This window comes from Pungitius pungitius, chromosome 4, assembly GCF_949316345.1.
Source record: "Pungitius pungitius chromosome 4, fPunPun2.1, whole genome shotgun sequence".
Taxonomy (NCBI): Eukaryota; Metazoa; Chordata; class Actinopteri; order Perciformes; family Gasterosteidae; genus Pungitius; species Pungitius pungitius.
This window is the reverse complement of record NC_084903.1, coordinates 14,033,863-14,060,238: the sequence shown is the minus strand read 5'-3', so window position 1 is coordinate 14,060,238 and position 26,376 is coordinate 14,033,863. Positions and strand designations below refer to the sequence as shown.

The window sequence follows — 26,376 nt, the reverse complement described above, 5'->3', positions numbered from 1 at the left end:
GCGGTTGCTTGTCATATTTCCGCTTCTCAATTTCTGCGACACGACCGAGCTGCGCGCCCAGTACTTTACTAACGTCCATGTCTTCATTAACATTTTACTTCTCCGTCGAGTGGTTTAGGCTCCATCTTTTTTTTCTTCTATCCATTAAAAACGTCACTTTCACTCTGAATTATTGTCGGGTTAATTGTGTAAAGCAGAAGTCTTTGCCCGCGATGGGCCTTTATTGGAAGACTTTGAAGCAGAACTCTTGGTTTTCTTGGCTGCTTCGTCCTGTTTTCTGTAGGCAAATCTGAAGGGAAAAAAAGAGCCACATGTTGTCCTTCGTCGCCCCCTTCCTTCCTCCTCCCCCCTCCTCCTCCTCCTCCCAGGCTCCGCCAAACTCTGACAAACGGGGCCGCATCTGATGGAATAAAACGCTCCAGTTGGACCCACGCGGTTCACTGGGCCACCCTTGGGTGACGAACACAGCTGCGGCAGAGTTGGGACACATGTCTCCCTTTTTGTCCTTTGGGGAAACTCCATGTCCCCCGGCACCTCCCGTTGGATTCGCCGTGGACGTAGCAGCGACGGAGGAAACCGTGACAGACTGAGGGACATCCTTGTTGCCACAGCAACTAGCCGAAACACGATTTCCGGTGGCCAGAGTAACATTTCAGAATAAATCCTGTGCTATCACTTCATGCTGATCGTTTAGTTTGACTCTACATCAAGATGTAATTATTTAAAGTTATGGTCCTATGTATCTGATTTATGCATATTCAAAAATGTCACCAGTCATCAATGCTGTATACATGATGTAGCTTTTAGCAACATTCACCCGGATGTTTACCATGTTGCCGGCATATTTACAAATATAAGTACAGGAAGGTTTGTTTGGGTAGAATTAAATTTGTTGTCAATCATCACATTGCGAAAGAATATGTACACACTCCAGATAAGTAATTTTCTTCCGATTTGAAGCTTTGATAAAGGAGTTTGCTGTTCACGATTCGGTAAAGCTACAGACACAAGGACATCATTTCAGCATTCATGTATGTAAGTTATATTTTAAAACGGATCAACAGGATACAACATAGAGCATTCCTATCTGGTGTAGCCTGGGTCTCGTCGGTATACTTTTTACAATTGATCAATTTGTTATTTACGATTGTCTAATATTTTGATTTCAGTCAGTGTCATTTGGTACTGTGTTGTTATGGTTGTCTTTGTTGAGTAAAGATGGTGGGTATCTACATTTGTACACATTGGTTAGACAGGTGTTAGACTTTATACTAATTTCACTGTGATGTTTTTGTGACTTTTTCTATATTTCATAGCTTATCTAGACCTATATTTTACCCAGATTACATTCTCACTCGTACTCTAATTCAGTGAGCAGGTTGTCTGGTATTGGAAGATGAATATCACATTATGCTTTTTGCTAAGAGGGAGGAATCACTTCCCTGTTTCTCTATCATACATTCTTTTTCTCTCTTTGGTCCCTTCAAAGATGATTTGGCAAACCTTGCGATGTCCGGATTGAAGGACCAATACAGGGTGTTTTCAAAAAATTAAAATGTTTTCAGGAAATAACATGTAATTTATCTTAATTTAATGAAACTTGACTTTACTCAACTAAGAAATCAAACGTTTTTTATTGCATTTTGCATTTGCATTGGTGGTTGTATCCCAGGGTCCAATGCTTGGGCCATTCAACTTCTGTCATTTTGTTTTACCCCAATACATGAAACTTGTGAAGAAATATTTTTTTGAAAATATGCACCAAAATACGCGACATTTTACTCTTGCAAATGTGTGATTTGAAATTGGCTAAATGTTGGCTAATACTTTTACTTGTTGAGCTTTTACAACGAAAACCCACAACCGGAAGAGAACTGTGGTAACAACCGTTAGCTTGAAAGCGGACACAAAAAACTGCGAAATCGAGGAGAGGGACAGCGCCCAGAATAACTGTAAATCTCCGCAAGCTGTCTGGACCATCGCGGTGCAATGAGACTCGGAACGTATCCTGCGGGGGGTCGCGCGTTAAAACAGAGGTACGTGGGGGCTCATTCCGTCGGCGAGGTGCCAGGAGAAGCTTGTTATTTCTTTCTTTCTCTATCTCTCTCTCTCTCTCTCTACATGGCCCGAGTCCCTCCGACATGAAGTTGCTTTCTCTGTGATGTTATTAGAAATATTCGCTCCAGCTGGCGGTGATTGACTCGATGCATCCTCGCTGCGCGCTGCGCTTGTCGTTCATTGTGAGCCGGTGGACCGATACTTTTGGGGAGCAGGGTGTCCGGTGGTGAGGGGGGTGGTGAGTGGGGGGGGGGGGGGGGGGTCCTGATGCGGACGGGAGTGGACTTTTTTTTGTGGCCTGTGATGAGCTAAGTGGGGGTGTGGGGGGGGGGGGCTGATATGCGCCGAATGCAAAACAACCCGCCTCCGTGCGCCGGAGGGTTTTAGGTTTCGAGCTCCATCCTTTGCGGTTGCATCGAGGTAAAGAGCTCGGCCGTGATGTGTGAGCGTGTTGATCCGACTCAGTGGCCTGCTGCCGTTTACGGTAATCCAGTAATCTAGAGTGATGTTGGAGCTGGTTGCATTTTATTGTAACACCATTGGCCGTCATTCTCCCCCCTTTCCTCCTCAGACACACACACAGACCCCCAACGTGTGGGTGGGCGCCGGTGCAGAGCAGTGTGTGCTGCGTAGTTGTTTATATCTGCACCAAAATCATCCTTCCGATCCAATGATTAGTCTATTAGTGGATACTCTGATCGACCAGTGACTAATCACTTCCAGTTATGGTTCTGACTAATCTCGAAACCTCCTCTTCTTCTCTCCATTCTGATTATAGATCAAAAATACACTAGTCCACACAACTAATGGCTCGATTAAAACAGTTTTATTCGGCAGTGGTGTTACCACCATAACATTAATCAACTATTTTGATAGTTGACAAATTATTTCATTTTATTTGGTCATTTTTCCAGTAAAAAAATGTATTTAAGTATTTACTCAGCCCAGTTTCTTCATGGTGATACTTGTATCTGATTTATACCATGATTTGTACATTTTTAATCTTTATTGTCCTATATTATTTATCTTGTATTGTAGGTTACGTAGAGAGACTTCTTTTACTTTTTTGTGATATCTTATAGACATTAAATAATAGATATAATAAATTGCAGCCCAATTATCAGGGATTCATTTGTCAAGAATACCCAAATTATTCTGATATTGTTGTGAAATCAGCTGTTCTGAACTAAGCTGTGCATGCTTGTGAATGCAGTGAGTGAACCAAAAGTATTTTTTTAAAACCAATCTCTGGTGTTGTGAGATGATTGGAAACAATGTCCTCTTTGTCCACTCTGCGCGGAGGAGAGGATTAATCCAGTTAATGATCTCTAATGTAAGGAAAGGGATAAAAGCACATCTGACCGAGAAGTAAATGGCACTCAGAGTAATCAATATCACTGTTTCTGCTGAGCTATTTATGGGTTAGTGGGAGTGTGGACGATCTGTGTATCATCGCAATGACTTTTCATTTTCCCCACTGTGCCCACCTCAGGGTTCGGATCAGAGTCCCGCACATGTTCTTTGGCCGTGTTTTGGCGAAATGTGGTGGTGGTGGTGTGTTCTTCTCCGTAGGGTCTCTCCGGTATGGCACCTTTTCTTTGCCTGGTTCTAACCCCTGACCGACTCTAGGTAATCCTCCCAATGTTCAGCTGAGATTAGCGGTTTAACTGGACCCCCGACCTGGTGCACCCCGAGCCCACATCCTCATTGTGTGGTAGGAGAACATAGAAAGACAGCAGGGTGTAAACAGCTTATTCTCACATCAGCAATGTTGTCCCTAACAAGGCTTCAATCATATAAAACCATAATCTGTGTTTTTAAAGCGTTTAATACCATCTGTTCCAATAAAACACATTTCTCCTCTGGTTTTGGGTTTACTGTAGGACAATGGGCAGCATATGTCACCAGTAGCTCCGCCCGGTGTCGTCTTATTCACAGATCCCATGTTTTAATATGGGCTGGACTCCTGCTTGACAGCTTTAGTTTGGTTTAAATCTGTAATCTCTTTTGTGACCAGATTAGCCCATGCACGACCCTCTCTTCCTAGAGTTTCCCCCGACCGTGGCATGCCGCTAATCTGCACGTTCAAAGGCTTCATTTGCTGTAGAAAATGGGGAATTTTTGACACCAAGGCACATGGCAGAGGGATGTTTTTTTTTATTTTTTTATTCTTGAGGCAAACGTCTGTGTAGAATTTCCTGTGTAGTCAGAAAGGAGACTTCCTGTACGCTGGTGTTGGATGTGGAGGGGGTGGAGAAGTGGGAAGGAAGGGGAAGAGAAGTAGACTGTACTCCTTACAGCGGTGGCCGCCGTCCTTCGGCGTCTCGGCCTTTCGACAAAAGAATGTGGCCGGACCGAGGAGGTGAAACAACGGTTCCTATCTTCTTTTTTCCCCAACCAGCAATTTTTTCCTTAAGTTCCCCCTGTACATATCGGAAGCCGTGAGAATCACAGAGTAGGAACACAAATCATGAAGTGAAGTGAGGATTGAACATTTTTGTCTCTAATGTTTTGTTTTTTGTGTAATTACAGGACATGTCCATCAGTTTGTTAAAGCCACAGTGCTGCACTCAACTCTCCAAGCATGCTACAGTAGAGACGGTCTCTCTTTACTTAGCAGGTGAGCGTTACTCTTTCTGACACATTCTCTGTTCTGCCATCTGATTTGTAATGTATGCTTTAATTTTTAATAACCACAAAGGCCTGATCCCATGGTCCTTTTTCCCTCTCCCTCAGCACGGTTTAATCCAAGAGAAACGTGCCTTGTAAGGAAGCAGGATGTTCACAGGCTCCACTAAACTGCCACTCACTAAAACGCCGCAGCCGGAGCGGCTGGACGAAGTGTACGCTGCCTTACGCCGGGGCTTACAGTGAGTAAACACATCTCAGGCTCGCTCGGCCTGGGGAAGAATCCCAGAGAACGAAGGACATGGTTGTTTTTGAGTGAGGGAAAAAAGAAGTAACGCTGATGGGGTTTTTTTTGTTGCCAGGTCGTACTTGCAGGTCCACCAGCTGGAGCTGGACAGTTTGGGTCAGCAGACTAGAGAGAACAAGAGGAACGGCCGTTTGGTGAGAGCTCATGTGGTCAAACCAGTATCCCAGAGTATTAACTGTCATTCAATACCTATAAATAAATGGATGCTGTTGTCTCCAGTCACGATGTTAATTTGACACTTTGTGATGCTAAGGCGTTCTTTGTTTTTTTTGCAGGGGTCTTTGTATGAGTTGGATAAGGTGAGTTTCACTAACACCTGTTGTATACAGATGCTGGTGCAGCACACTGAAACCGTATAAAGATGCAAGTGAGACTTTCGTCAACTTTGTCAACTTAATGAATTCTATCTTTTCTTTTGCAGCAAGTGAAAGCCATAGAGCGGTTTATGCGTCGCCTGGAGTTCCACCATAGCAAGGTGTGTATTAATGACTAATTGATTAGATGAATTCAAAATATATTTATGTTTCTGACCATATTCATCTGATAACCAAGAAAGAGAAAGAAAAGTAAACTTATACGTGATACAATCGGTTTCATTATCCCTTCGGATGAGAGTCTGAGCTGGCATCCACTTGTTGAAACCTGCTTGCTTCTCCAGGTTGAGGAGCTGTACGATGCTTATTGTATTCAGCGGCGACTGCGTGACGGAGCAAGTAAGATGGTGGCGGCCTTTAACACCGCCACTGGCAGCAAGGAGGCCCGAGAGAGCCTGAGTGAAGCCAACAAGGGCTACCGGGAATGTACTGAGGCAAGTGAATGTGTTTGTATGTTTCAGCATCCACTGAAATAGATGTCAGACTATGCACTGTTTGATCTTATGTTCTACCAAATCCCCGTCCTGTTGTTCAAATCCTTCCTTCCATCTGTCTCTGCAGCACATGTGCTCACTCGAGAGTGAATTAGAAAGCCAGATGGGAGAATTTCATGTCAAGATGAAGGGTGAGTCACTGTTTACCACTTCCTATTTTGTTCACTCTGTGTTATTATACAGTTATAAAGTTCTCATTTCTTCTTTTGGATGTTTTAGGCCTCGCCGGCTTTGCACGCCTGTGTGCTGGTGACCAGTATGAGGTAAGCGACACAAATCCAAGCCTCTAGAGACGTGTATGTGCAGAATGTATCTGTGTCTGGTACATCACATCGGATGTTTTTTCTTCCCCTCCAGGTCCTAATGCGATATGGGCGGCAACGCTGGAGGCTACGAGGCCGCGTGGAAGTCAGCAACAAGCAGATATGGGACAGTGAAGATTACATCTTCCTACCTCTTGTCACAGAATTGCTCTCAATCAAGGTAATGAAATAAGCATTTAAATGAAAGGCTTGTGTTACTCCTAAGACTAAAACCAACACCATTCGACTTCCATAACCCGTTTGTGGCCACTGGTTTCCACACCCTTTGTATCCTTTAAAAAGGTCACAAATGCATAGTTTCATTATTAAAAAGTATTTATATAAAACAGCTGGGTAGTATTCAGCAAATGAAACAAACTGCAACATTGGCTGTGGATACATACGGTTTATTCCTGCTGTGGGGATTTACAGCTGTATGCAAACCATGTTCTGTTGCCAGCCTTATCTTCCAACTTCCCACATCCAGCCGACCAAAATGCCAGCTGCAGCTAATTGTCACCCTTTGTTGTGTTCCCCCTGGCCTCCTCCTATCTTCATCTCTCTGAGGTTTGCTTGTTTTGGTTGTCAAGGTGACAGAGCTGAAGAGCCTGGCCAATCACGTGGTGGTGGGCAGCGTTTCCTGTGAAATGCTCGACCTGTTCTGTCCGCTTCCCCAGACGCTCGCCGTGGACATCAACGACCTCGGGACAGTGAAGCTGAACCTAGAGGTCACCTGGAGGTACCTCAACCTCTCATGGCCTGTTTGCACACTTCTAACATGTTCATCTCTTTTTTTGTTTTGTTCAATCTCTTAGTTTTTGTCTTGCTTTGTTTGTTTTTTCAGTCCATTTGATAAGGACGACCAGACGTGCTCCAGCAGTACAGTTTCCAAGCGTCTGCTGTCCAATCAGAGCCCTCCTGACACGCCCTCCATGCGGGAGCAGGTGTTTTATGTGAGTCCCAATAAAAGAGACTGTCGCTTGTGGAAAATGACTAAACAAACCTGTTATGTTATACTACTAGGTGGTAGTTTTTATTATGGATATGTAAAACCATTAACTACATAAATCCACTGTTTCATCCTACTGACGGCTGTTGTTACTGTCATTTCATCGGCTTGTTCTATTTCAGCTGCTCCCCAACTGCTTGGTGTGTAGCGGTAGCGCTGGTGTGTGTGCGGATATTCGCAGAGCTCTGTGTGTTAGGTCATGTGGTTGTGGGAGTGGCGTGCCCGATGTGAGGAGAATGAACGTTAGCGGTAGCGGGGCGTGTGACGGCGGCAGCATGTGTGAACGGAGCTGTGGTCCTTGTAGCTGTTCAATAGTGGTTGAGTAGAGCTCCAATATGTCCCTCCTCTTCCTCACCCCGCCGAAGAGCGTGCCCCGAGGCGGCAGCAGACACAGCCGCTCGCTGGTGGAGGCGCTCCACGACGTCGTGGCGGACAGGGCGGCGTCCTTGCGTTTTGAGTTCAGCCGTACACCACCCAGATTCATCTCTGTACAGTCGGTGTGTTGGGACGTAGCTGTAGCTGTAGTTTAGTTCATTGATCAATCAATAGATAACAATACATATATTATGTCTAATGATAATCTAAAATGGAGAGCCAATCAAGACATTTCGTCAGCTGTAACTTTGTAATTGTTAACATTTTTAAGGTTTACTAATTGATCCCAATCTCTCTGTGAATGAATGAAATTATTAGATAGAAAATCAATGATGATATTTTAGTCTGTAGAATATTACAAGTTACCAGTGCCCAAAGTCATTCATTAACAGGAGCTGACAGGTAGTGTTCTTTCTGTTTAAATTAGGACATATTAAAGTGTCCAATATTTGCTGTTTGATAACAATCAATCACTGAAATAAGAAATAAACTTCTGTCATGCCGCCTTGTGGAAGCAGAAGAAGTTTCACATCCAACTCGTTTTAAATCGGTCACGCATGACACTGAATAATTGAACTTTAGTTCCACATTTTTAGCCTCTGTTGCCTCCCTTTCGTTTCCTCTTCTCCTCACAGCTAGAGACACTTTATTTTTAGTTCTATCTATCATGTGCATATTTTATTCTTGATTTGATCACCAACACTTACACGTAATCTGCAATCGTATGCAGACATGATGATTCACTCTCATTGATGTTCCCCGTCCAGTCTCTGTTAAAACGACAGGGCGAAATGGAGAACGGGACCGTCTGGTCCAACTCCTCCGAATCCTCTGACGACTCCTCCAGTCCGGCCTTGGCCCACCATGCTCACCGGCTGACGCCCTCCAACATGCTGCAGACCAATCTCACCCCTCAGCTGTCCTTCATGCCGCCCAAGTCCAGCGCGTCGACGCCGTCGCTCTCCTCTAACCAAGAGGAGGACGAGACGGAAGCCGGGGAGGTTTTCGCTCAGGCCGACGCGGTGCCCAACGGCCATCTGCAGACTTCCTGCTCTCATAGTCCAGACTGCGCCGCGAGCGATAGAGCGTCTGTGCAATCAGCCGACCTCTCTGAATCCTCAGCTGCGCTGAGCTGCTCGTGCCCCGACGTTTGCCCCGTACCCCCCGGGGCGCTGATCGAGGCACAGGATTTGTCTGAAAGTGGAGTCCCACAAGTTTGCATTTTAGCGGTAGAGAAAGGAGATGATGACTCATCGGAGGCTGGACAGCCCAAAGCGGAAACACCGGAGAGCGCCGCTGGAGCAGCAGAGGGGCGGCGGGTAGAAGCATCAGAGGAACGCAGTGATCCACATCAGTCCGTCCAGGAGGAGTCAAAACCAGCCGAGGAGGCTCTGGTGGTGAGCGGCATCCGTCCTTTGCTTTTGTAAAGGTCAATGGGTCGAAGGTGATATTTGATGTGATATTTATGTTTTCCACGTAGGTTTCTTTCCCCACGTCTTCTAGCTTCAACCTGGAAGTCGAGACAGCCCTTGAAAGTTTTGACTTCCTCAACTGCTCCGATCTCGAGGAAGAAGAGGAGGAAGACGAGTTACAACAGGAAGAGAGAGCGAAAAATGAGGAGGACCAAAACAAAATGGGGGATGAGAGAGTGGAGGAAGAAGATAAGGATGGAGGAAACTTTTACTCTGAAAGAAGGTCAGTGTTAGCAGTCACCGCTGAGACCAAATTTCCGTTTCATGACGAATAAAACCTCCTGTTTACGCAGGGAAAACCTCGTGCATGCAGCTCGAGTGAGAAAATCGATATTTATTTTGATTTCAGAAAATCCCAACGTCTCCAACTCGACTGATAACATTCATGGCCTGAATGGTAGAATGTGAACAAATGCATCAGGCTTTATTTTTGGTAAATGTGTGTGACAGGAAAAAGATGGAAACATCCATGTACGTGGGTGATGCAATGTGTGTGTGTGTGTGTGTGTGTGTCCAACCAAACAATTTGCATGTGCAGTCGGTCAACCTTTTGTGCGTCTCTCTGCAGCGACGAGGAGGAGACCGATGCCTTGCAGATACTCATGGAAGCCCCGGAAGGATTCAGGAACTCGGATGAAGATCGTTTCTCTGAATCACAGGTAATCCAAGTATCTGACGAATGCTTCTTCAAAGCAGTCACGTCGGTGTGTTTGTTTTAATGTCAATTTCATGCTGGTTGAGAGAAACAACCCATTTTTATTGTTTTATTTCTTTAAAGGAGTCAAGTGTTGGGGACCCGCAGGATTTGATGGAGATGCCCGAGGAGCACAACGAGGAAAAGGGAGACGACCAACGCGGTGAGCGGAGTTAGTTCCGTGAGGCTGCCGTCGAACACGTGACCGCCGCACTGGAGCGTGGGAAGTTTTGTTAATTTTCCCTGTTTTTAATCCTTCAGGAGAGGCCACGTCACGTGGTCGGGAGGAGCGCCCCCCTACTCCCACCCATTTGACCACTACTGTCTTCTAATGACACAGTGGAACCATAGCTAAACCATTCCCCCCCCCCCCCTGACTTACTCCTGCCATCTGCCTGTTACACTCCTCATCTCACGAGGATGTTCCACTAACTGCTAAGACAAACAAGCTCTTCCATTGCGGCAGAGTTTGTGCACATATTTGCCTAAATAAACTTTGAGGTGTGCCGAAATCCCCCCCCCACCACCAAAAAAAAGAATCCCCTCAAAGCCCTCCTATTTTTCAACACACAATCCATCACGTTGCCTGGTTCAAAGTGGGCCACCACTTAGTTTACATTTCCATGAACTGTTCCTGTCGTGTGAACATTCAACGTCCAAAACATTTCAGGAGCAGCTCAAAGCGGCCTTGTTTATGGCTTTAACAGAGCATTTATTAGTTAGATTGATGGATTTCTATCAACTACAGAGAAGCCTACAATCACTGAGTCGCACCAAGTTTTCTTTCCAAGCTATCAGTATATGTGGAGGAAACAAACAAAGCAGTGTTAAATCCGTGTACAGCCCAGAGCTTGTTTCCCTGTTAACGAGAAGAAAAAGACTTCATGAGCATGTGATGTTTGTCTGAAGATTGTCATCGACGTGCTCTGGTCATTAAGTCATTTTTAAATCCTGGATTGTACCCTGACAATATTTTTATTTTTAATACACACCTTGAATAATCCACAATTACGGAGTGCAGAAGTTGCATTCAACAAAAGGAACATTTGGACTGAATATAAATAACAATCTTGAGTTTCTCCTCAAACCCGCTTTGGTCCAACATGAAAACAACCTGCAGTGTAAAACTATATTTAAACCTGCATGTGTAGCTGCCGCACACTGGCAGCATGTCTGTATAAAAAGCTCAATGGATCAGTTTGAGTGTGTGAGCTAAGCTCCGGTGCAGGAAGCCATCAGGTCTGTAGATGTGTTCAAAAAGCCGCCACCCGGGGGCGCTTTGGTCGTTCAGCAACATGTTTTACCTTGTTCTACAAACGCCTCGTCATTCAGAAAGTGCCTCAAGTGACAGAAGAAAGGTTTAAAATGCCACGACAGAAGAGATCAGGCAAAAGTGTTTATTTTCTGAATTACTTTAAGAGTGTGCACAATAAGAGATATTTACTGTTTCATATAGAGAAGTGTATATGTCTTGAAATGTTAATGTTTATGTCAGAAATGTTTCAACTTTATAAACGGTTTCTTTCAAATGAACATGTTTTTTGTGTTGAATGAATCAGCATGTGTTGTAATCAGGCCTGTGGTTCAGTATTGAAAACATTCCACATTTTCTCATGAACTATTTATTTAACAAAATAGAAAGTGAAGATGTATTTTTAAGAGCATAAATGAATTACGTTACTGGTGAACTTAGATGACAAAGAGGCAAACTACCTATACCTCCATATGAGGAAGTGTTGATATGTGTTAACCTACATCTGTGCAAGCAACACGTTAAGAGGACCCAAATATGTGCAACAAATATTGAGAACTTACATCGCACTCACGTGAGATCAAAGATCTTGTGATGTTAAGAAACACTTAATGAACACACACATTACCAATGAAAAGCCAAAGAAAGAACATAAATATCATTTAGACAAACGCTCAAACATTCAGTGCATAAAACAGCATGATAAAAAAAAAAACAGGTGAAAGATCTTGTCTTTGTTTTGTTCTATTTCTCTGAAAACAAAAAAGTAGACACTGAAATATGCAATAATTACACAGAATGTATTATGTAGAAAGTTAAGAAGCCTGTGCAATTTAAATTTCACAAAATATTAAATATAAAACACAATGCCTGTCCAAAAACATTTAGGTGCTGAATCGCTTATTCACAGGGAAAGAAGTAAGATTTCTCATTTCTGGTTGTAGAAAGTGTCTGGACCCTGTGGTATAAAACAAGAATCTACCTGTGCCCGAGTACATGCAACATGTTCCTGAGCTGCAGTGATGGATCCTCACCTAAAAACTGAGCGGCTGCTCCGGTGACCCTCCGAGCTGCAGCAAAGCGTCACTGAGTCCAGCCTTCAGCGCAGAGTAGTCCGGCTGCTCAGAGTACTGCAGACTCATCACTTTAGTCAGATACGTTTCAAACGCACCTGCAGCAGGACAAACACACAGGAGTAGATCAGAACTTGCTCACACGTCAATGTATTTTATAACACACATTTTTACTCACTGGAAACGGCCTTCCTCCCAAAGCAGTGACTCAACAATGCAGGAACATCCTCAGTGTACCTACAATGACAACTATATGTAGAACTTGCATTTCCTTTGTGTTTTACCAATTACCCAATCATATATGATGCACGCTCGCTCACCGGTGTTTCTCAGTGGCCACCTGGTCTGGGTCAGCGAGGTGGCTCCACGGCAGCGCCCCTGTGTGCCAACGCAGCATGCAGTAACCCAGAGACTGCAGGTCACTGCGTCGAGACGGAGCTAAAAAGGACAGTACGCATGCGCGGTGATTACAACATGGGTTTGGATTCATAAAAACAACCCCTCAGACGTATAGATCACCTTCTTGTTGAAATGACATTTTAAGAATATTGCAACCGCAATAAAAAATAAATCAGATCAGTCTTCTAACGTGTCTGCAGACAGGTGGACTGTGGGTGGAGTGCAGGTGTTCCCCATGGAAAGTGGCTTACGGAGTGAAATGGCGCCTGACGCACTGTTAGTCGTGAAGAGGCACCAGTGAACCACAGACGTGACTCACCTGCTCCCTTATGTGCGTCCATGCTGATGAACTCAGTGGTGCCTTCATGTGGTGTTCTGCTGGCTTCACGGTACTCTACATGTTGTCCACCTGGACAGAACCTGAAGGCATGACAGTATCCTACTAGGTAGACCTAATCTCACACAGACACACACACACACGCACACACACACACACACACAGAAAACGTGGTCAACTTAAAACACATTTCAATAAGGGGAACTGACAGCTTACAGTTAAGTACATATTTTTCACCTGTGACTTCTGTCCTGGTTTGATGTAAATGTTTTCTGCATTGATGTCAGCGTGAACGTACTCGTTTGAATGGATATACTGCAGAACATCTAACTGCAAGGAAATAAATGTTAATGTTTATTAGGTGAGGGGGGGGGGGGGGGGACAAGAATGAAAGACGCATCAAGTTCCCGCTCACTATTCTGCAGGCGAGCTGGAGGACAGCTTTCTCCGACGGAAGCTCAGCTTCTTTCTCTATGGCGGACTGGAGAGACTGGCCCATGTTGGGAAAAATCAGAAACCTGTCTCACAAAAAAGGAAAAAGAACAATTCATCGCTGAATATGTTTAATGTTCTCTATCATATAATGTGCACATTTTCCCACCTGTAGGACTCTGCATGAAGACCAAAGCCAACACAGGAAGGAATTCCCAGGAAGTCCATTTTGTTTTGTTTGATCCATTTGTCCACTAAAGAGAAACAAAGCAACACGTTAACATGTTGTGAATGTGTGAAGTCACACCCCTTACAATCCAGGATTCCACCTAAAGAGTTAAAAGTTTCATTTCTGAATCAACTGGTGAATAAATTATTGTCCAAATCTGCTTTTCCTCTGAATACATTATGAAATAAAAGGCAGATCTTTTTAAGGGATATTATGAAACTAGGTCGAATGACAAAATGTTCTTCTCTTAATGTCATCCCCTGAGTTGTGGTGTGAGTGCAGCCAGAGATCTGACGGATATGACTTGAGACACTAGAAACACAACAAATCCTCACCAGACGCAGGTTTAGCGGCTCTCTGCAGAAAGTTCTGCTCATTGAAGATTCTTCCGTCTTTAGCTCCCTACGTTGAAGAAAAGTAAGATAAACTTTATTGATTGCACTACAGAAAATGAAGAAATACCATTTTTCTTTTTTCAAAGAAACCTGGAATAATTCTTTTGGATGTAGAACTCAACCCCCCCAAAAATGCAGCCCTTACCAGTTTGAGGATGTCATTGGATTCCTTGGAATTGGATCGAGAGACCAAATGCCCAACTAAATAAAGACAAAATATTACTTAATTGCAACAATAAAGGCTTCTTCCTAACATGCATCTGTATTTCCCCTTAAAGTCAATGGTTAGATCCTTCTGTAGCAAACTACTGGTACAAAATCTGCTTCCCTGAAGTTCTACAGACATTAACAACTATTATGTTTTTTATATTGAGATATTTAACAATGAATGCTATATTATCATTAATATGTCCTCTTCGATCAATCCTCTTTCCTTCTTTAACTTCCCAGGGGTTCCCCTGATGTCGTGGACAGTCTCACCTTCGTAGATGAGCTCTGTCGTGCTCTGACTGAGGAGTTTCACCAGTTTCCACCTCTTGCCCGTTGTGTCCGTCACCTCTTCACCTTCCTGAAGCGGCTCCACGGCGGGCGCATGCTTTAACTTCTTGGCTTTGCTTTTTCCTTTAGATGCAAAGTAAGAGGACACGTCCACATCAATAAATTACCTGATGTCACAGATGGTTTTATTTAAAAAAAATGTAGAAATGCAAAACGTCAAGCTCTTTTCAAGATTCCCTTCCATGACATTCATTTGTTTCTTCAAAACTGTAAAAGGTACGTTGATAGTAGACATAAGCAGATAAGAAGTTGACTGGGATCAAATCAGGAATGTCAGTTAATGACAACAAGGACGCCCCCTCCCACGAAGACAACCCTTTACATTGGATGTTTTAACAACCACTCGTAACTCATCTTTTACATAAATGAGTCAACTGTATCCAGGGTTTTATTATTTTCCTTCTCACCATCTTACTTATGTCAGCCTCTAGTGGGAGGCTGCTAATGATTACATAATATATTAATTGAACAGATAAATAAAAATGTTGTGTGGTGTGGCAATGGCCGACCTTTTGGAGAGGACTTGGAGATTGGTGACGAAACGGGGGACAAGACGGCCACAGGAGAGCCGTCCACCGCAGTCAGCCTCTGCCTCGCTTCTACCTCCTCAACGGGGATGGAGAGTTTCGCCTTTCCTCTGACTGAAGGGGGATCCCGTAACGATCACAGTACTCAGGTAAAAGATTATGACAGAAAAGAGACTGTATTTTTTCACAGAAACGTTTTGTTTTCAAGCTCACCGGGTCGAAGGATTTTCAGGACGGGAGAAGTCTCTGAAGCTGGTGCAGCCCGGGCGTCGAGCTTAAAGACTGCGGGCGTCTTTGGTGGAGTTGCAACCAATACAACATTATTATCTGTTGAATCAAATCATAGCAGAAATGTTCAAGAGAAAAGCATCAGCTTGTTGCCTGAAGGAGAAAACTTAAGTCACAATGATGGTTTATGCCACAGCAAATTCAAAAGGAAACCTTCTAGGCAAATTCTCTCCTTTCAAACAGCAAAGTCGTAACTGCTTTTAGACCATTTTAAGTACCTTTGGTCCTGTCTTCTCCAAGAGGACTAGTCGAGGGCGCCACAGGTGGAGTGGCATCTTTAATGTTGAATGTAACGTCTTTGTCTAGACGAAGGGAGTTACGGGTCTTTCGCAATGCGGGACGATTTGTAACAACGGTTGAGGTGTTGGCGGCACACACTACAGAGAAAGATAATTTATATTTATGAATAACTAGGCATGGCCTAAAATGTAAGAGAGACACAAATAACTCCTTAATAAAATATTGTCTAGATATTTACCTGTACTTATCGTGGGCTCCCAAATGGAGCTTGAAACAAGGCTTGATTTAATCACAGCGTCGTCCCTTTTGGGGGGCGAGAGACCTAAAGACGGCGTTGGGCTCACAGATTCATCAACGGGACAGGGGAGCTTCTCCCCACACCCAGGACAAAATTTGAAATCAGGCTGCAACTTTGTCCCACACTGGGGGCAGAAATGGAAAGGCATTCTGCAAGAGTAAACACACACACACACATTACTGCACATCTCTTCTCACAGCCACAAGCTGAGAGTCTCTGCGGGTTGGGGGGGGGGGTCATTCCCAAGCTTCCCCAGGTAAGAACCCACAGAATTCAAACACAGCTAACGACGTTGTGAAGGTTGTGATTAATTTAACGTCACATATTACCGTTGCAACTATACAGACAGACTCATATTTACATGGCATCAACGACTATCAACATCATTAAATGGGATGTAGAAGCAAACTTGAACTGGTAACTTAACATTAGCCAGTTCACGTCCCCCTTTACCAATAACGGGAGTCTCAACCATAGATATACATCTATGGTCTCAACACTACGCTACACGCATGTTAAAGGCTCATTACGTGGACGGACTGACTGACCTTTAACCTTAGCCAGCTTCAACGTCCCTACACGAGCAAACCTCTGCTAAATAAAACACGGCTAGCGTTAGCTAATGTCAGCTAAATGACATGACGATGACGTATCGCCTTCTTGCGTGTTTTTGAGTCTTGGCTTTACGTAAAAATGTCACCTGGGTGACGTTCAAATCGACGTTGACGTAAAATGTGTCACATCGAACTTTACCTTTCCGCTCGCCTTCAGGCTGCTTCTTCTTCTTCTTCTTCAGCGGTCAGTAGGAGCAGTGCGGGGAGGTGTCGCCCCCTGCTGGTCACTGTGGGTCTCTCACATTCAACAAGGTCGAACTTTATTGAGACTTAGGTTATAATCAATTACAAATATTTTGTCATGTAATGATATTTCACAATATTTAAGGCAGCTAGTAATAAAAAAAGTTACTTCACAGCTTAATTTTTGCCTCGGTTAAACGTTCCTCTGGATGCTGTGTATATAAAAGTGTCAAATAACTCGTCTTAAAATACACAAGACATGGTAAAGTCAAACCATATGCATTAATGAGAGACTCATAATTAATGTATAGTTAAATAGTTCTCATTAACTCTCAAAGTGGAGTTACTTGATGTGTATGAATGAAATGGCAATACAGGATTTGAACAAACCTGAGGACTCATCCTGCCATGGACCTTAGTCACATTATTAAATTATGTTAATGCAATTGCGCAAAGCTATATGAAAGATTCAAATTAAATATTTATTCGGCATTAGGATTCACAATCTGCCTACAATTATAAAATGTATATCACAACTTGGCATCACATTAAAAAGAAAAATAATATTTAAAATTTGCGAGTTGCCCTTGAAAAAAGACACACAAGACATTCTTTTTCAACTATTTATGGTCGTGTTTGTAAGGTGCAGAAAAATACAATCACCCGTTCATCAAGAGATGATTTAAATGTTGTCCCACCACATCGAGAAGATCTTCTTTGAGAGTAAATGTACTTTGTTCAGCTGTGATGAGGACCAGTTTTCAGTTTCTGCAATTGGCACAAGGACTTCATTTATTTTTATATATCTACTAACAACGCCAGCTGCGATTAGTCGGCGTAATCAATGATGTCAACATTTATAATGCGCTGGTATCAGAATTTTAAATCAATACATATATTTTACACCTTAGATTTACCTTAGGAGCCTCTAAATACAATAACTGAGCCATTACGTCGCCTGTTTGACGCCTTCATTCATCATTTCCATGTTAGAGAATGACTTAGAATGAAGAGATCACCAGCTCATGGTCTGTGCTCCACTGCCACTGTCAATACTGCTAAAAGATGGACATAACATGTATGACCTGATTAGCATTTGTCATTAATGGCACACATAACAGAATAATAGAGCCTCTAAATAATGCATGGTATAAATTTCCCTCCTACACAGCACTCGGTCAACATTTTCAAGATTGATTGCATAAAAATAGATAGATAGCTGCTTCAGGGAATATATAAATAAATTGTTTATTTTTGGACATCATTTACATATTTTGCATATGGCACAATTGAAAATATGAAATATCTCAGTGTAATATAATCAAATTAAATGTTAGTGGTAGTTTTTTCTAATCTATGGATTGAAAACATGTGAGCGGGGGGAATATACTGGTGTGTCGTAACCCCATCTACATAGGAAAGAACGGCAGAATAATAAGAATAATGTGCATGTGAGTAAAAGTATTTTAAAATATTAGTGGTATTATTATATTAAAGTGAGCTTTAAGATTTTAAATTTACACTCAAAATGAACTGTAATGCAGGTCAGATCTTTCTGCCTTTCTGATCTAACTGGCCCTTCAAAAATTTGCCCTGTTTTTATTGTAATTTTTAATTAACAAATGAAATGAAACAAAACACTACCGGTCCATTAATCTAACGAAGGTTAGATCTACATTTAGCTACGGAACGGTCTTTTTACACAGTTCCTTCACTGCATCTAGCACTTAAAATACAGGTGTGAATTTGACAGTCTGAACAACAGCCAAACTATAAAATCATTGCCTGTGTGAAATGGCCACTCAGCTCATTTTCCCTGAAGTTGGATGTTTTATTTAATAAAAGTGAATTAATTTTTTCTGACTTCAGCAGACTCCATGGTGCTCCGGCATTTAGGATCTCACCTGAGCAATATTGAGTGATGATTGTCTATATAACTTAATTAAATGGTCAATATGCGACATGTTTTCCGACTATGGCACCAGTGAGTTTGCAATATTAAGCAGGACATTCAGCGGAGCATCAGTAGTCATAGTACTAAACTATGACTGCAGCTATTAAAACTGTAAGTTTCAGGTAAGCATCAATACAAAAAAATACCCCATACTCTAACATTAATCTGCGAAAGACCCACTAAATGAATGCAAATGTAATGCCCACATTCAAAAGGCACTTTATCTGTACTGATAAATAATACACCATGTCAATGGATGCTTATCAGTGCAGCACTCTGTGGGCCAATGGACACATTTTATGTGTTTCACCTAACATATAATACAATTACACTGTATATATTCCCAATGTTAAACCGCGACGTGTTCCTACATTTCTCTCCAGTATTATGGACACAGATATGTACTGTGACCATTGTTCATTCTAACATGCACATTTGCTCCGGTCAGAGCCCTCTGAGAGGTCTGTGCTGGTGGGTCCATTAACTCGAACGGTCCCATCAGGGATCCAGGACTTGTCGACACATCGTTCCATCCTCTTCATGATGAGATCCAGCAGGACGTCCACAGCCTGGTTTACGTTCTGCCCGTTTGCAGCACTTGTCTCAAAGTACGGGACTCTGCATTGGACCAAATATTGGTTAAAATAGGACTAATGCATACCATGTTACACGACATTTTAGAATTAAAAAAAAGAAAAAAAGAATAATAATGCTTTAGTTATATTCATCAAACGTAAGGCCTTTAAAAAATCTTCACTAAATATTTACTTACTAAAACAACAGAAGTAAAAATTGCCTTTGTTGAGGACTATTTTAAAGGTGCGGATTAATAAACATTTAAAGTACTAGTGAAAATGTCCTGCAGAAAGACTGCGATTACTCCAATGTTTGCATGTTGTATCATTCACTGGATAAAGACGGAGGCCTATGACAAAGAAAATACTCTTTGTTTATTGGTTCTGGTCGTTTTCAGGGATTTGTTTCCATATAGACAAAGCTCTATTGGAATAGACTCCTTAGAACTCAAACTGATCAATGATACAACGGGGAGACCTATTTGCATCAAAGTGCTGAAGCCAGAGCAGTCCACCACAATCTGTGTGTTATTAAAGGTAAAGGTGTGTCTATCAGCGTCACAGCAGGATATTTCAGACTTAGTAGACAAATATTTGATTTTCGAGGAGGACCGTTCCAAGTAAAGTTCACATGGACAAACTTCGGCAAACAATGCAGCCACGTCCTTCTTGACAAACAACTGAGAGGTTCGTGTCAGAAGGGATTGTCGGGGGAGAATTTGGTGAGCTGCATATTGTAAGTATGTCAGGACTTCGGTGTGCAACCTTTCTTGAGAAACCTGTGACCTGTCCGAGTTCACGATGGCATCCTGTCTACACAAAGGGGCCCACAGAGGCCTTGACTGATCCTGATCCGTTATCCGTCTATCAAATGTTTATTCACTGGGCGCCATTAAGGGAGGGTCAGCTTTATGACCACCTGGGTTTTTCCTTACATTCCTTTGTCCTGGGGGTTTCTGCTGAGACAACACAGGTCCCTCTTCAAGGTGTATAAAACTCCCCTTTCCTCTTTGTCAGATCTTCCTGCTCCTCTTCAGCTGAATTGTAGTCATTTGATTTCTGTCTGTACTTACGGCTTGTGTTGATGATTTCTGTATTCTTTATCATTTTTCTATCGTCGATTTAGTAATAAATACTTAATCACAAAGCGAGTTCAAGATACTGTTGATTTCTCACAAGGCTTCAATCCACACATTTCTGACTGAGACGTACCCGTATTTCTCTGCCAGCTCACGGGCTTCTTCTTCGCGGACCGCTCTCTCATCGGACAGGTCACATTTGTTGCCACATAAAATGACGTCTGGACTTTCGCAGTACGCGTGAATCTGTAACTGACCTGAAACACACATGCAGCCAGTTACCACGTATTTCCCCTATTTTTTTTGTGTTTACATGTTTTTAGCAGCAGTGGTACAACATTCGCTATGAAGAACAGAGCCAGGCGTGTTATTCACTCAGAGTAATTCAATATTGTCAAATGTCCAGTCGACTTTCTCTTGACATGAAATAGGTTTCATCACTAAAGGTTCACATGTAGAACGCACTCATCCAGTTTCTGACGTTGAGGAAACTTTGCTCGTTTGTGAGGTCAAACAGAAGGAGGAACCCCATCGCATCTCTGAAGAACGCTGTCGTCAAACTCCGAAACCTGACACCATTCAGACAGAAAACAACATGAAAAAAAAGTATATTTAGTGAAAAATAAACGAGAAAAGAGAGCGAGAGAGATTTGAGGACGGCGCTTGTACTTCACAAACCTCTCCTGTCCCGCAGTGTCCCACAGCTGCATGTGGATCTTCTGTGCTCTCCCTGAAGATCCATCTGGATTTGTTGATTTGTAAACCTGAGAGAGACGTATGGGATGGGTGGTGAGGTTAAACTGGTGATCTCTGCACTACCTTTAACTTAAGACTCAAAAGGGTGAATCAAACATAAATAATAAGTGCTACAAGAACTATAATGTTGTTTGGTGAAGTTGTACCTTTGCCTCCAGTAGATAAAATAAAAATGAAGTGACTTGGCATCCTTGGCAACACTCAACCATCTATTCTTGTTCTAAATGATCTAAATATAGTTACGTGTGCTGTAGCTGACTGTGTCCAGCTCGCTGTAGAGGTGTGGTGCCAAAAAACATCCCTTTATATCTCACATGCAAATCTGACTTCAGGAAACTGAAATGAACTAAATATCAATGTGGACGTGTGTTTTTTTTGGTCGTGGTTTTTAGGAAATGAGTATTTCCATGTTGTGCTGTCTATTTGAATGCCAATAACAATTCACATTATATCCCTTGTAGTAACTACAGGAATTAAACAAGTCCTTGTATCCACATCTTTTCTTTGATCTTTCTAACAGAGAATCACTTTTGTCAGTTGCAGTAAACACTTCATGCAGCGCAAAGCAAGCGCACAATCCAAGAGCTGAGGAAGCAGGACCAATGAGTATGAACCCCATGATACACACACCGTACCCGTCAAAGGTTTGGACACACGTCAATGAGAAAGTGTGTCTAAACATTTGACTGGACTGTATATAATATATAATAACTGCATGCTAATGCTCAGGAAAACTAAGAATAACCATGTTTACACTTAATGGATTCCAACAACCAAAGGCAGGAAGCACAGATCTGTTTGAGGACAACTGGAATTATGCTTTGTGACTAAACAATGACGACTAATTATGACATTTACAAATGCTATACTGCAAGTAAAACGTGTCAGGTCACAGGTGTTTAACTGAATGTTTCCTTAAATAGTATTCACTCTCTGTACCTTTCTGCTTTACAGTGGAACACTTTTGATAAAAGACGGTCAAAAAGATGGCCGCACATTGCCCTGGACTCACTGAACCTCGGCTGATAAAACTTAACATGCTATACTCCTGGAGCGTGAGGTCAGAAGCCTTAAAGACGCCATACTGTGCAAACAGGAACACTGCCCAGCTGTTTGCCAATGGTATGAAGTGTTTATTCTTAAGGAGGGTGCTGCCTACTGTTCACCAACATGAGTCATTACTCCTGTTGAAATGTACATCAGAAGTCTTTTGTTTAAAAAAAAAAAACAGTTGCTTAATAGCGGAGGAATGTACTTAAGCCCCTAATTAGGAAGCCATGAATGCCGTGTTATTTCAGTAGTACAAAGTGTAAACGTTAAGGGTGCTTTCACTTACCACTCTTTTTTCTCTGAAGTCTATTCCAACTGTAGTGATGAACTTGGAGTTAAAGTTGCTGTCTGTGTATTGGTAAAGGAAACTTGTCTTTCCCACGCCAGAGTCTCCAAGGGCTAGGAATTTGATGAGGTAATCATAGTCCCCATCAGACATAGTGAGTGCTTATTTCTGAAACACACAAAAGAAAAACTCAGTCAAAAAACTTCTTAAATCTTAAAAAAATCTTAAAACAAAATAGTATTTGTTTTTAACAAGAAGCTTGACATTATTATACAATTGTTTTATAGTTAAAACATCACATTAATAAAACAAAAAATAGAATAACCATCATTTTTCTTGCTCTAACCAGTCAAGTTGTAGTTTGCTTCTTTCCTTCCAAATTACCATCACATCACCGTTTCATCCTTTAATACATTCAACGGAAATTGTCATAATTAACATTGTCATCATAATTTTGTGATGTAACAGTGACCTTTGACCTCCCAATGACCAGTTAGTGTGTAAATCAGCCTGATTATTCAATAATAAAACACATCCTCCCATTACTTTTCTCATTTCTGGGTCTCCATCTCCTGGCAACAGGGAGCTTGTTCTTTAGCCTCCTTTTTTTAGAGTAGCATTTAAATGAAGGACTCAAGTCAAGAGGCACATGTTTTCATACACAATGAGAATCCCACTATGATATTTAATGGATCAAACATTTTACATGGTCGACCAACTCCAGTCCAAACACTCAAAAGAAAAGGGCAGATGTATCATGTGACCGCTGCGTAGAAAAGACTTCATGCATTCTTTGAGTTTAACCCCCACTGAACTTTTCAAATGGAGCCGTAATCCGCTTAAGGTCTCGTGCAAAATCAAGATCCCTGATTCACTGTGATGGAAACAAACGCGAGCGGATGAACAGTGACCAAAGACCTATAACGGCTACATTCCTGCTCACAGACACCTTTGGACTGAAGTAGTTTTAATTTACACTTCCCTTCTATTATTTATCAAATGGTTGACTCTGTTGTAAAGCTCTTCATAACCCTTTTAAAATATGTTTTACAAATCAATTGTTTTTATTGCTAACCATCAAACCAGCACAGCTCATCGCATTGTTATCCAACTATTATGTAATTAATAAAATCAAAAGAAGATGCCATCAGTGATCGACATGTTCACTGTGATACACATTGAAAAGAAGCTGTTAACTGTCAAATTGAAAATCATGAGTTTCAGACACCAACATCCACGCGTAAATATGAGCAAGATAATTCATTTGCTTAAAACTCATATCTTCCTGATCCATTTCATTGTATTAAACAAGTCTCTCTTACACTCAAAATATCCTCCTAAGTATCTACATTAATTTACCAGGTACATCCAGCTGAAACAAATCTAGTCAATACAACAACTCTGCATTCAATCCCACTCTCGCAAAGGTTTTAAGGTTCAAGCTATAATGCTTAGATTATAAGGCTCAGATTATAAGGCTCAGATTGTAAGGCTCAGATTATAAGGCTCAGATTGTAATATCCAGGTTTTTTTAAACGGTGTTGATTCACTTTGGTAACACGTAGCGTCTGGTGCTGCTGAATTGTGTTTCCCTCTTTTGAGGCATATTTCTTAAACTTGTCCTTACAATCATCAACAAATCGGTTTATGTAGGTTTTATTATAAAAACACACTTTCATTTTTATCCTATTTATTAGTTTCCTTACTATTTAAAACCCTAGCATGCAAAGTGGAGTCAATACATGATTTTGGTCTCAGCAAAAAGAGGTCGCATCACTGACACGGTTCAGAAAAAACACACTACCGCAATGCATAGTTACAGCCTATTTCTGCAGACTTATCAGGCTAATCAGAAGTTTTTGAGCACCAATTGCAAAGCAGATGTAGTGTAAACTCATGTTAACAAGTACGTGTTATAAGCTAATGTCTGTACATAATGTGTGTACCACAGAAAACTGTGCTTAGACTTTAAAGTACACATCCCAGTCCTATCAGGGCTTTGAGAAGGAAGCCGGTTGCGATGGCAGAGTGCGATTTTCCGTTGTGTTTGGCAAGAACACGCTGTGTGTAGTAAAGCACAGGAAACCTTATACATCTGCTGCCCAACATAAACACGCTTCTCTGAACAACGATGTGCCAATCTGTGGCGGGAGAGTGTTATTATTCTTAATTGATAGGAGATGCAGAACCGTTTATTGGCGTACCAAAGGTATCAGTCAACATTAACCTTAATAATTACAAAGGGTTGAACATTGCTTTTTGTGTTTTATTTTTAAATAGGAGTAATGCAATGCCTTGGCTTGTTGTTCTCTTACCCAATGAGTTATCTAACACAATCTATCAGCTGATACAGAAGGCTATCTGAAGACAGACACAAGACAGACATATCAATTTAATTTAACGGTTTACAGGGAGTGCTCCATGTTATTCAAAGAGAAACTGTAATTAACAGAACGATCCATTTGACCAAAACCAGATCAAGTAATCTTCAAAAAGCATTCTCAATACATCTCGACAGCAAGTAAGGCTGTGACCAAAAAGGTCTCTGTGGCAGTAGGAGGACTAGAATGAGTCTGCAGGTCTACCTGTGCATATTTAGCTGGTACATTGCTAGTCACTGTTTGCTTAACAGCAGTGAGGTCTACCATGGATGATGTCTCATACAGATCATTTTGGGGAAGTGGAGGTGTAGGCTGAAGGGATGGGCTGTCAGTATGACAGACTTTCTTGCTTGATTTAGCAACTAGTCCTGCTACCTACTTTCTTTGAAAAAGGGATCGCTACATTGGGCTGGGCTTTTTCGGTTCAATTATTTCATTGTCAAACAGCTTCAAAGGCGTCATAACCAGATATTATGACGCATTTTAGATGGGTTTCAAGTTCAAATTCAGCTTTCAGAACTTTGCTATTTCAGTATAGAGAGCGGTAAGACGGTGATTAATGTACCTCAGACATATAACTGACACATAGTCAAATATAGTAAAATAAAAAGGGAAATTGAACCCGTTTTAACTCCTGGGATTTTGAGGCTCAGTTAGATCCACTTTGAATCAACTTGAATCTACCTGCACTGGGAGTTCACATAGTTCTCCGGGCCAAGCTCTGCCCCCCCCCCCCATGTGGACCAAACTCAAAGCAGCTTTAATCATTTGTCAGGGATAAGTGGAAGACCCACCCGGGGCAGCGGGCCAACGGAGGCCCCGGCAGCTCCTTGGGAAAACCCAGAAATACACATAACACACACATCAAAGGGTTTAGCACCTTACGATGGTTAACTAACTGGATAAATGATTAAAGATGGATCTTCAAGTCATACGTCTACCAAAGCTGGCAGCTACCATTAAGTGACACTACGAGGACCCAGACAGCGCAGGGCTCATTCAGCTCTGTCTCTAACAAACTATACGTCAGAAATAACCCCCTTTTTGTCTCGATATGGATCGTGAACAAGAAGCCAATTTCCCAGCTTCCTCCGTCAGACAGATCGCAGCAAACATATGGATCCAAACTCTGTGGCAAAGTTAACTTTTAATTGAAACGTGTACAAACAGTGTGAAAACGAGGAGGTTCCGCGTGGAAATGTTGCGCACCAGAGAAGTTAACGTCACTAAACTAAAGTCCGCTTCTTCCGCAGACTGTCCCCGGGAAACACAATTAAAAGAAAACACTTGCTCGCTTCCTCCTGTGAGAAGCTACAGGCGGATTATTTCCTGAAAAGAAGAACCTCGTTTTACCGTGACGTGACGTGACGTTTCTCCCCCCCGCACCGCGTCCTGCTGCGGGAACCGAACTCACGAAGCGTCCGCGCGGCCCGATACCGAGAGACGAGAGACGCGATGGCGGTGCCTTTCCTCTTCTTACACAACTGCTGGTGGACGTGAGAGCAGCTTCGGGGACACGGAGCCGCTGCGTGGTTTCCGTGGTGGTGCAGAAACAGCTCCTCCTCACGTCGGCCGGGTGGGGAAACACCACCCTCCCTGTTTCTGAATCACACACCAGTGCGTCGCCACTATCGATGCACTGTTGGGTTCATCGTTCTAAACGGGGTGCTGTTAAATGGGAGGCCTGGAAATGATGCAGAATCATTTATGTTTTACGTGATTATCTGAATCTGTCGTGGACTAAAAAGTAAAATATT

General features: G+C 42.3%; 3 protein-coding genes across 4 annotated transcripts; 1 reads left to right on the top strand and 2 right to left on the bottom strand.

The window, feature by feature from the left end:
• The first annotated feature begins 1,869 nt into the window (after positions 1 to 1,869).
• LOC119227671 (rho family-interacting cell polarization regulator 1-like) lies at positions 1,870 to 11,246 on the top strand. Its single transcript, XM_037486674.2, has 17 exons — positions 1,870 to 2,036; positions 4,591 to 4,678; positions 4,795 to 4,928; positions 5,049 to 5,127; positions 5,269 to 5,292; positions 5,415 to 5,468; positions 5,652 to 5,801; positions 5,929 to 5,992; positions 6,081 to 6,124; positions 6,219 to 6,344; positions 6,754 to 6,902; positions 7,008 to 7,116; positions 8,315 to 8,944; positions 9,028 to 9,242; positions 9,588 to 9,678; positions 9,798 to 9,876; positions 9,975 to 11,246. The coding sequence occupies exons 3-17, from the start codon at positions 4,837 to 4,839 to the stop codon at positions 10,043 to 10,045; spliced, it is 1,977 nt and encodes a 658-aa protein (XP_037342571.2). The 5' UTR covers positions 1,870 to 2,036; positions 4,591 to 4,678; positions 4,795 to 4,836; the 3' UTR covers positions 10,046 to 11,246.
• vrk3 (VRK serine/threonine kinase 3) lies at positions 11,097 to 16,596 on the bottom strand. Of its 2 annotated transcripts, XM_037486694.2 has the most exons (16): positions 16,290 to 16,478; positions 15,682 to 15,890; positions 15,422 to 15,580; positions 15,129 to 15,242; positions 14,898 to 15,029; positions 14,311 to 14,451; positions 13,976 to 14,031; positions 13,771 to 13,837; positions 13,376 to 13,460; positions 13,190 to 13,292; positions 13,012 to 13,104; positions 12,757 to 12,889; positions 12,359 to 12,476; positions 12,217 to 12,275; positions 12,000 to 12,136; positions 11,097 to 11,717 (listed from the first exon to the last, which is right to left on the bottom strand). In XM_037486694.2, the coding sequence occupies exons 2-15, from the start codon at positions 15,887 to 15,889 to the stop codon at positions 12,000 to 12,002; spliced, it is 1,605 nt and encodes a 534-aa protein (XP_037342591.2). In that variant the 5' UTR covers position 15,890; positions 16,290 to 16,478; the 3' UTR covers positions 11,097 to 11,717. The 2 variants fall into 2 exon arrangements, with proteins under 2 accessions (XP_037342591.2, XP_037342582.2); XM_037486685.2 differs by lacking the exons at positions 11,097 to 11,717; positions 16,290 to 16,478 and adding an exon at positions 16,495 to 16,596 and having other exon boundaries at positions 11,753 to 12,136.
• Positions 16,597 to 17,770: 1,174 nt separating this feature from the next.
• rab27a (RAB27A, member RAS oncogene family) lies at positions 17,771 to 26,302 on the bottom strand. The gene is made up of 6 exons (XM_037451979.2): positions 25,973 to 26,302; positions 22,239 to 22,406; positions 20,825 to 20,910; positions 20,612 to 20,715; positions 20,280 to 20,403; positions 17,771 to 19,110 (listed from the first exon to the last, which is right to left on the bottom strand). Exons 2-6 carry the CDS (start codon positions 22,389 to 22,391, stop codon positions 18,915 to 18,917), a joined length of 663 nt encoding a protein of 220 aa, XP_037307876.1. The 5' UTR covers positions 22,392 to 22,406; positions 25,973 to 26,302; the 3' UTR covers positions 17,771 to 18,914.
• Positions 26,303 to 26,376: the final 74 nt, after the last annotated feature.